The sequence below is a fragment of the Gigantopelta aegis genome, chromosome 10, assembly GCF_016097555.1.
Source record: "Gigantopelta aegis isolate Gae_Host chromosome 10, Gae_host_genome, whole genome shotgun sequence".
Lineage (NCBI taxonomy): Eukaryota > Metazoa > Mollusca > Gastropoda > Neomphalida > Peltospiridae > Gigantopelta > Gigantopelta aegis.
The window spans coordinates 71,715,948-71,727,539 of NC_054708.1; the positions used below are offsets into that span (position 1 = coordinate 71,715,948).

Genomic DNA, 11,592 nt, shown 5'->3' on the forward strand with positions numbered 1-11,592 from the left:
AATAAAGTCTTGATTGGTTAAAGCAGGAAAACTATTGTTTCATGTGTATAGCACTCGTGTGTACATGTAGGATTAGTTCTACAGATTAGCATAACAACCGGCAAAACTAAGTTCCATTTTTAAAACAAAATTATTGACATCTGAACTTCGTTTTTTTATTGATGGGGGTTGGGAGATTCGCAAAAATAAAGGTTTGCGAATTGACCCATTTTCATTAAATCGCGATAATTTGATCCCACGAAAATAAAGTATTCTACAGTATCCTGTCTGTGGGATGGCGCATACAAAAGATCGCTGGCTAATAATGGGAAAAGGTAGCAGGTTTCCTCTCTAAGACTATATGTCAAAATTACCAAATATTTGACTTCCAATAGCCAATGATTAATAAATCAATGTGCTCTAGTGGTGTCACTAAACAAAACAAACAAATGTTTTTTCATGGTGGCTGTGCTTTGTCTACTGTAACAAAGGCAATATGTTTGGATCATCCAATGGCATTATAGTCATGATTTGTACATCGATATGTGTAAAATTGTCATGTATGTTAATAAAATCAAGCATTGTGCATTTCTTTTTGGGAGAGTATATATAATTATATTTATATATAATAATATATAATTTACATATATATATATTTTAAGATATTTTCTTCTAAATACCAACATTTCATAAATGACATACACAGCATTTACATTATATTCCAAACATGTATGTTTGAAATTAAATTGTGAACTTTAAAATGTTTTCCACACAAACAATTCTCACCCCAATGAGATCAATAGTTAAGCCATGCACTTGTTTCGCACCTCGAACCCACTTCATAATGTAAGTTGCCAACCGTTCAGCATTCTCATAAGGATTTTGAGTTCCGTTTCCAAGCCAGCCTGGGAAATTCCATGGTAGACCATAGAGCTTAATATCGGGATTGCGCTACAATTAAAGAGAATTATCATATTACTAATAACTTGGACAAATGTTCCAGAAACATTAATTACTTACTTTGAGTTTATTACATGTACATGTATGCATGAGAACCTTCAGACAAAAAGTTAACGAGGAAGCCACAAAGTTGTATATGGACTAAAAATAAAAATTATACATATTTTTGTTTTTAGAAATGTAAAGATTATAGAATGAAACATGTCTAAACCAGATCAGGCTGGGGACCTAATATTTATCTCATTTAGACAGGGTTGATGTTTAGAGGGTTGCGTTTTAGAATTGAGAAAATTCGGGACCATAAAACTTGGTCGGTTTTAACAGGATTCTGGTTTGTTCAGGGTCCATTTGATTTACATACCCTCAAATGATCCAAATATAATATCCTTTACTTCTATTTTAAAATGTATATATTACTGCAAAATCTAGTATTAAAGGGACATTCCTGAGTTTGCTGCAATTTTTAACATGTTATCAATTAACGATTGTAATTGCATATCAAATATATTTTTCTGCATAAAATATTAGTGGCTGTATATTAAACGTGTTTCTGATCGTTCTAATATTTGTACTACATGTAGGTTAAATTTCATCTATTTCGTAAAAAAAAAAAAATGTGTACGTACAAAATTATTTGAAGACAGTTTGGGCTTCTTGTAAATATTAAGATGACCAGAAACATGTTGAATATACAGACACTGATATTCTAAACTAGAAAATATATTTAATATGTAAGTTTAATTGTAGAAATATTTTATTAGTCGGAAACATCTTACAATGCAGCAAACTCAGAAATGTCTCTTTAAGGATGACCGACTGCTTAATTAGAGTGTGACATCACTGTATGAATTTGAATTGCATCTCAAGAATCATACTGACAAATAACTGACTGCTAAAGGATAAGTGATGAAAATGTTCAGTGCATTTTATATAATTTGTCATGGATTCTTGAGGAAACTACTAGTACTACTTACACACATGTACACAGTAATAAAAAAATTACTCCAGGTCATGCAACTTTTAGAGTGCACCTGTAAATGAATATTTAAAGGTTATTACCAGAATGTTTCAGTATACCGTAATTGTCAAGATCGTATATTAGGAATAAAAACTATATTATATAATCCTTTGGTGGTCATAATATATAATTTTTATTCCCAATATATTATGATGTTGACGATACCAAATCACATGAGGGTAACAATCTCTTTATCATATAATCTCAACTTTAATTAATGTTTGTGTAAACTATAATTCCAGTCAGACATTACTTGATATTCAAATGATATATGAACATGATGTTGTGTCTTTTTGAATGATAATGACGTCAATTTTGCAGGATGTCACTTTGAATATTGTTACCTAAAAATAGACTAGAGTATGATGTTTTTTGTTGTCAGAATGCTGGACAATTTTCTATGTATGAATCTTATAAATGCATACATCCATTCTGGAGTGTTGCCATAAAACATCTGCTTACATGTCATTAAATGTAATGTCACAAGATGATTAATTTAGATCTAATTCCCAAAGTTATTAAATTCTCTAAGTATGTATGTGATCTGAATTTTTTTTTAATACATTGGATACACTACCTACTACATGTATTATATGATAAAATGTATTACAATGTATCCCTTGTCCAACAAGCACCAATTGCATCATATTCTGTGCACCAACACATGCTTAAAATAGAGATCCAATATTACTATTGTAAGGAGTTCACTCCACCTACTTTCTTAGCTTCCTTCATCAGCCACCATTCATAGCCTCGGTTGTAGTTTTCATCCCATATGTTGTGCATATGGGACGCTTCTGTTGCATCTGAAATTGCAGCCAATTTTTTAAAGTTTAAAACAAGAATGACATATTTGTAGGGGAGCAGGCCGATTTTTGCCTAAATTAAAACAAAATGCTTGAATCTGGATAACAATGTTTATTCATATTAGCATTATTATCAAACGAATCACTACACATTTTTATGGAGTTCAAATAACAATTGTAATTAGAATTTTTGAAATACATGGTGAAAAGGTTTCAGGCCAGCTCATTTTGCCTGAATATACATGTGTTTCTATCATTTTTGCTTAAATTTGAGGATTTGCTCTCGTAAGCTTATGAATTCAATGCCTCACCGACCATGTACTGATAAATGATATACATATGTCACAGTTTTAGATTAATCTTATAGCAGAAATTTGTGATGAAAAATTCATTATTAAATTACATGTAGTTCTACCAAGAAGAAAATGCATTAAGAACCATGCTAGGAGTGACTACATGCATAAACAAAGTTTTGCTGCTAAGATGGGTGCAAGGATGTGAAAGCTGATTTTGTAATGCTGATGTTTACATATCTTACCACATTTACGTCATGTTGTTGTTAGATTACGTCACATCCTTTTAACCCCTTGAAGAATATTCCATAAAAAAGCAAAATAGCCACGGGCAAACATTTTGTCCTAGGAAATCTCAATGAAATTGATATACATGTGAGTGACATATGGTTATAATCTAGTATGTGGAATCTGTGTCATTTTAATGTTTTTTCCATGACTTGTGTCTTGTCAAAATGTGGGGGAAATCTAAAGTCCGAACCAAAATGTTAACAACTAAGATAAACTGCTCTCCTACCCGATTTTACCCACATTTTGTTCAGACATAAATCTTTAAAAAAAACATTACAATAACACATATTCCACATGCTAGATGATAACTATGTCACCTATATCGACTTCGCTGAGATCGTATAGGGCAAAAAGCATGTAATTTTGTGCCTGCTGCCATTTTGACTTTTTATGGAATACTCTCTAAGAGGGGTGAAAGGATATGACTTTACAGTCTCATATGTGGAATCTGTGTCACTGTAATGTTTTTTTAACAACTTGTGTCTGGACAAAATTTGGGGGAAATGTAATTGTAATTAAAGGTAGGAGAGTAATTTATCGTAGTTGTTAACAATTTGGTTCAGACTTTAATTAATGGTAAGTAAAGGTAGGATAGTAATTTATAATAGTTGTTAAACTATATGGTTCAAACTTAATTTTTAAATTAGGAAGTATTCAGAAGTAATTATTTAATTTTCACATGATACATTCATTTACATGTAGGATGTATTAATTTACACATGAACTACTGTAATGTTGGTTAAGGAATTCCAAACCAAATAATAATTATAGTTTCATATACTTACCATTTGTGACACCCAATAGCTGATATGTATTTTTGTGTTGGGGTGTCGTTAAACATTAATTCATTCCAAATCAAATAATTAATGCTCAGAGATGCAGGGATCACTCTGCCCATAGCGAAATTACAAAGTAGCCAATAGCTTATTTTTTTATATAACACATTTTATGAATATGGAAGATTATAATCTGTGTGTAGAGTTTATAAATCTCTGGACATACTTTTATTACCCATATCATTAAAAATATCTTGGTACATATCAAAGTGATATGTCCCACTAGAATGCTACTCTCGAGTGCCAAATAAACGTACACCTATGTTTATTAAATTTGTGAAAAGATGTTGGGTGTCTACGCTTATTCAGCACCCTACGTTTAATTACATCTTTAAAAAATGTAACCCCTACGCTAATTCGACACACAACGCTTATTACAATTCTTAATTTATCAAATGCTTACATATAGCCTCTATTAGGGGTACCGATTTTCCGCGATCACGGAATCGCGGACGGAATTGCAAATCTTAAACGGAATTTACAATTTTCCCAGTTGTCAAATAAAATGCCAACTTTTGTGGTCAGATAATACATTTATTTATTTATTAATATACATACATTGTTTTTCTGCTTAATTGATCATTTGAACCATTAAGGCACAACAAAGTATGATACTCTACGACAAAATGTAAACACACGTTTCCGAACATTGTTGGCCGCCATTTTGTTTTTATCGCTCGGCTCGGTTCAGTTTTATTCGGTTGGGTAAATTCCTAGGATGCGTTCGATTGAGTGCTCGCCTGTAAATCGATGCAACAGTTCATGCAAGCACGTTATATAAATTAATCAATTACACTTAACACTTCATCTTTTCACCAAACATTGAAGACGGGGGTACCGAATTCTTAAAGGTAAATATGACTTTTTGTTAAGCTATGTATACTAGAGTAGATAAAGTACAGTTCCTTTAGGATAAGGGGAACTGGCCCAAACTTTATCTACATTCTTTCCTCTTTTTATATATATTTTTTTACATTACAAATTCCACTCATTTTAATTACAAATTCCACTCAACCTTTTTATTTTCACTTGCAAATAGAGTTTATTAGAAATTAGTGAGAAAAATTAGGCAGAGTTACATTCCCTAACCGCGTTCCAGTTCCGGCGCGTTCCGCTAACAGCTGGCATGGCCGATGACCACAGTTGTTTGTGAATCTTCAGCTGAGATTTATGCATGCCAGCCCCTGGCATCATAAGTGTCCCCACCTATGCTTTGAAAATAAAGAATGATACAGGTAAAAATTAAGTTGATGAAATTACGTTTTGTTATAATTGATCATGTGTTAAATATAGGAGATGAATCTAGCAAGCTGTCATCCAACCTGATTGTTTTGGTTTTCTTGCATGGAACTTTTGGATTTTTTTTCAAAGCTGCAATCTCGCCTCACATTAATTATCATAATTTCATTTAAATGTACAAACACACTTACAGTTTTAATTAATTGTGTGTGTCACTGACAGTGACACAGTTGTAACAGTTAGATAATAGAAACATATGTTTATAGTGAACACTTTTTTTCATATTATGGAATTTACTTCAAGTTATTTATTTCTGAGCCGCTCGTTTTCTAAATTACATGTACACATGTACACACAACAATAGTATATTTTTGTTATTTCCAAAACACTTATTTTAATTTTTACGTCAAAGCAAATTGTTTTCATTACTAGTATATTTTTACAGTTTAGCTAAATTTCCAGACCCTATGCTAATTCCACTCTACTCTTATTGGTTTTTTTTTTAATTTCCACACTCTATGCTAATTCCACACCCTACTTTTAACTGATTTTAGAAAATTTTCCAGACCCTATGCTTATTCAGCCCCTATGTTTATTAGGCACTCAAGAGTAAGTGAGATGTAACACTTTGTGATGTCATCATTTGGCGTACTACAACCTAACAGGAACGTCAAACAAATGAGTTGAGTGATAAATTTATGTCCCTTGTGTTGTGAAATAATTTTTATTGTCACTTGCTAAAGCTTGTGACAACTGAAAATTATTTCACTCGGGACATAAACATGATACGAAATGGAAGCTCCTTTAATATCCTATAAATATGTACATATGACCAGTCATTATGTACAAACATCAATACATATTAACGATTAATAGACATGTCACATGTAAATGTAAATTAGTGAAATTATGTACCGTAGATAATTTTTTGACTGCATGAAATTCCATACCAGAAACTGTAATATCATGAATAGTTGAAACACGATCATTATACGACATGAACACATGTATATGTCAGAATACATGTAACTCTTACTGCAAAAACCTCAACATAAATTCTAAACCCCATGATTTATACCTGAGCTTTGGGAGTCGCCTCCTATTTCCACCTTCAGTATCTGCAAGGCTGCAGCAAAGTTTGGCTGTAAATAAATAATGACATGATGTCAGATGTGCATGCATAATATGGTGTATTATAGTAATGTTTAATAAAAAAGAGACAAGAATTACCCCTTATATTTATAGTCTATGACGATAATCAAAAATGCATTCACCCACAAACACAGGCATCCAAACTTAGCATCAGCTGAGTTAATCCATGTACATGTATGACAGTATGGAATATGCACCTTGTACATGTACATGTCTCTGTATAATATACATGTATCTTGAGGCATTGCGAAAAAAAAGTCTGGAAAACTATAACAGATGGACAGATAGATACAAAACCTATATTCCCCTGTGGTTGGACTGGTAGAAGACCAATAAAACATTACAATTTTTAGGTCTTGCAGATTTCAAATAATTTCATATTGTTAAATAATTCTTGATATCTCCCTAGATCATACGTCCTTTTAAACTGAAATTTACAATACCGGTACTATATGTACCTTATCTTTCTTATTCTGTCAGCCGACGCCATATAACTGTAAATAAAATGTGTTAAGTGCATCGTTAAATAAAACATTTCCTTCCTTCCATTCTGTCAGCACATTAAAATTAAAACAAATCAGCACATACATACTATATCACACTGCAAACCTTAAATAAGTAATCCAAAATTTCATTGCGTTCTTTTTCTTTGTAAGCCATCAACAACTTTGAAGTTGCCTGAAATATAAAATGTTAACGTTAATCACACAGAGTACCTTCAACCAACCAGTCCTGTACATTGTGACATGTCAATGCAGTTTATTAATTCTTTTACTTAAAGTATAAATTTTAAAGGAATTATAATGTCTTTGAATATTACTTTGTTCAAATGTTTTGAGCTTTTTTTTGAAGAGTTGGACACAACTCTTATGGTGTCTACTGCCAGATCTGTAGTTTGCACCAGAAGAGATGCAGTGTTTTGCAAAAGTTATTTATTTGGCACCATGCTCGCCAAATCTAGATCCTGCTGAGGTGTGTTTAATGCCCAACATTTTGGCAGATTTTAGGAGTAATATATCCTCACTATGTCATAAGGTGTTCTGAACATCTAGCACTCAACAAACGGCACTCAATGTTACATACATCATTACATGTATAAGTGGATTTATCACTTTGTGTAGTTTTTTGCTGATCGATAATCTTTATAAAATTTGTAGTCACCTTTAACCAATAAAGAATATTAATACTGCCACAGTGTTTGCACTTGGGATTTTTTATTTTATGTGCTATTTGGGCGAGTCATGTCAACACTTTGATTTGCCCATGCAATTTTTATTGGCCAGAATTTTATGGAAAATGAACTATTTTTTTTATTACTGTTTCTAACCTTTAAATGAGCATTCGTTCGTGCATCGGTTATGCCATTTTATTTGACATAACCAATTTACCGTTCATGTAAAATTTACTGAATGATTAATCCCGGCAACGTACCAACATATTTTTATCGCGAGTACAAACATTAGACTTGTTCCAGACGCAGTGCTTGTTCGTAGCACGTAACGTTACCAGTCAAGTTTGTATAATACCTTACGAAGTAGATGCATTCCCATTAGTTGTTAGAAGGCGTTATATATAGCAAAATTTAACCAATCAAAACTGGCGATATTGTGATGGTCATTACAATCTCGAACTGGATCAGCAACCAGGTAAAACCAGAGTCACAGTGACCCTATTATTAATGGTAATTCCGAATCGGATAGTGACAGTGACGATGACGTGTATTGTGAGTGGTCGTTTTTGATTCAACGTACCCTACCAATAGGCCTAATAATATGTATTTTTTCTTTGGATTTTTTAAGAGAGAAAAATACTGTAACTCCATTTTGTTCTATTGATGCAAATTGAAATATATTTAGTTAAATAGCTTATTATACTATCAAGTCATTATGTTGTTTTACAAGTCAGGTTCAAGTTGATGAAAGCAAAGCGTTATGTCGTAAATTTGAGTGTTTTTTTTACACTGTGCACGCCTTGTCGTAAATTTGAGCGTTTGTTTACACTGTGCATACAGGAGTTGGTTGGAGCTGACGTCACTTCGCCCCAGGCTACAGTATGCCACAAAAATCGAAACAAAATGGCTGCCCCCAGTTAGCAGGAATAATCACGTTTTTTATTTTATTAACTCTCAAATTACGTGTTTTTCATTTCTCAAAGTGTCAGTATATGTTCGTGGTCCGCGTATGCATCTTTCCAACACAAAAGACTCATGTTTGAGTTTACTCTCCCTTTAAGTCAAAGGTTAGACGAATTACAAGGATATCCTTGTTTAATCGAAAACTGTACGACTAAGAGGAAATGGCTGGTGCGCATGCTCAGTCATGTCAGGCTATTAATTTAACGATAGTAATGTTTACCTTGTTCAATTTAGAAATAAAATGTATAAAAAGGTAAGGTCTCACTACACAGATCACTTCCAGGTGAGAGTTCATTCATCACGGTCCACTATAGTTCCTAATTGTGGCACATGTTATGGTTCACATATTCACTTCTAGGAAATGGTGAAGAATTAAAACAATAGGTATGTTTAATGGTAAGCCTTCTGGCTGTATTTTGCCCATGTCATTTTGTAATATTGTGCATCGACCTTTTGGGACATGGGTATATAGCGCAAGTGACAGCCGGAGTGAATTGGTTAATGAACCACCTGTTCGGACCGGTACTACAGCCAGATGCGGTCATATAGCAAAAAACTGAGACGGAAATGTTCACAATTTTGGAGTGAATATAAATGCTTATATAATGTATGTTCGCAATGGTGTATGTTGTTAGTGCCAACGAGAACCCGTTCTATGGGCAATCTTCGATTGAAGTTGGGCAGTTTAACATGGGTTTCAATGGCAGATGACATCTGTGTAGTGAGACCATAATGTAAAACATGAAATTACTGTTTATCCCAAAATATATAAGTTTAGCAAGCCAAAATGAAAATGTACTAGTGTAGCATCCTTATAAAAGGTAATTACATCGATGTGGATTTCAGCCAAGTGTATGGGGGCCCTATTTGGGTAAATATTGCAAACATGTCAATTTTATTTATTTTTATTTTTATTTTATTTTTATTTTTTAGGGGTGTGTGTGTCAAAAGGTATATTCTAGTGTTCTTACATGTAATAAATAAATTGATCTGAGTGTCTAACACTGAGTTTCTCACTGTAAAAGGTCAAAATTCAAGGTCACAAGGTCAATATCCAAATTCACCCTAATTTCTGTGATTTTGTGCATAATGAATTTTTTCGAATGTACAGTCATAGTGACAAACAGTTTTGATGGTATTGTGAATATATAACATAGTATTCTACTATGAAAGTAGAATTTGTATCTGCCATCAATAATATGTGGATCTTCATGCTGAAATATACAGAAAACCCCAGGATTTCAACACTTCATTATGAAACAATTGTTGCCCATAGCAACAATTGATGGAAACTAATATTTTTAATGAACTAACTAGATAATTAGCTTCTTTGTATGTTCCCCATATCAGAACTACCAACAAGGTCATACATTACCATATAGTGGCTGCTTGTTTGATGGCCATCTATTGTGTGGATGACCAAGGAGTAACAATGTGATATGAAGTTTTATTGGATGGTATGGTGCATCTATCTTTTGGTGTATTGGTTAGAGTTCATAAGTTACACGGCTCTAGTATAGCTTTTCATGGTGTAAATGACCCAAATTATCAAACTGACTTCAAACCAAGTTTGACAAAATCGGTCACTAGACTTTAAGGTCTCACTACACAGATCACTTCCAGGTGAGAGTTCATTCATCACGGTCCACTATAGTTCCTAATTGTGGCACATGTTATGGTTCACATATTCACTTCTAGGAAATGGTGAAGAATTAAAACAATAGGTATGTTTAATGGTAAGCCTTCTGGCTGTATTTTGCCCATGTCATTTTGTAATATTGTGCATCGACCTTTTGGGACATGGGTATATAGCGCAAGTGACAACCGGAGTGAATCGGTTAATGAACCACCTGTTCGGACCGGTACTACAGCCAGATGCGGCCATATAGCAAAAAACTGAGACGGAAATGTTCACAATTTTGGAGTGAATATAAATGCTTATATATAATGTATGTTCGCAATGGTGTATGTTGTTAGTGCCAACGAGAACCCGTTCTATGGGCAATCTTCGATTGAAGTTGGGCAGTTTAACATGGGTTTCAATGGCAGATGACATCTGTGTAGTGAGACCTAAGTACATACTCGCATGTAATCCCATTTCCATCAAAAATTACACCAGGTGGTAAGAAAACGTCATTTTAAAAGCATTATCGAAAACCGTACTATGACGTTATCAATGTAATGGCAACAACATAAAATCTGCTTTTCCCACGAAAACAGTAACATGACAGTCACGTGACCTAAAAGCAGCTATCCAGAAATGATCCGTCATTACTCATTTGGCAGTACTAGCAGACGTGTTTGGTTGTGTGGATTCCGTTGTGCACCTGTTGCTGTTTAGGGATGCATTTGCATTTGGCATTCATTAAGATTCCAGGGTGCAAATTAACTGTAATAATACATTTCACTGTGCATAAAACGTATTCTTACTTTTTTTCCCTGCATTTTAAAGGAAATTTGTTTTAAGTGTACTTCCTTAACAAGAAGTTCTTGTCGTATCAACGATCGAACATGCACAGACATTACAAAATACCCGGAAGTAAAATAATACGGTTTTCGATTTCGTACGGTTTTCGACAATTGGCGATACTTACTGAACCACCACTTAATCCTCCGATTCCATCGAATCTCCTCCCAAGACCAACTGAATCATCAATATTATACACAGAAAAACAATGGGTTGTCACCAGTAGGAGACTGCCACAAATAAATAAAACCGAAATAATGTTCATATTCGCAAACTCTTGAAACTGAAAAATAAAATTCATCTGCCGTACAAAATCACGTGAATACAGATAAAGCTAACAAATTAGTTCCGTATATAGGTCTCTGTCTAGCTTATGTAAACTAGTATTAACAATATATTATTAACTATAATATAACA

The 11,592-nt window shown here is 33.4% G+C and overlaps 1 protein-coding gene across 3 annotated transcripts in view; it reads right to left on the minus strand.

Annotated features, from left to right (window-relative positions):
- Window positions 1-11,484, minus strand: part of LOC121383458 (galactocerebrosidase-like) — a 48,976-nt gene extending 37,492 nt beyond the window's left edge. For all 3 annotated transcript variants that reach the window (XM_041513513.1, XM_041513514.1, XM_041513512.1), the window contains exons 1-5: window positions 11,303-11,484; window positions 7,184-7,252; window positions 6,501-6,564; window positions 2,675-2,763; window positions 766-930 (exon numbers count right to left, since the gene is read on the minus strand). In XM_041513513.1, the coding sequence (XP_041369447.1) occupies window positions 766-930; window positions 2,675-2,763; window positions 6,501-6,564; window positions 7,184-7,252; window positions 11,303-11,476 (561 nt within the window). In that variant the 5' untranslated portion in view covers window positions 11,477-11,484. The remainder of the gene's footprint in view (window positions 1-765; window positions 931-2,674; window positions 2,764-6,500; window positions 6,565-7,183; window positions 7,253-11,302) is intronic.
- Window positions 11,485-11,592: the final 108 nt, after the last annotated feature.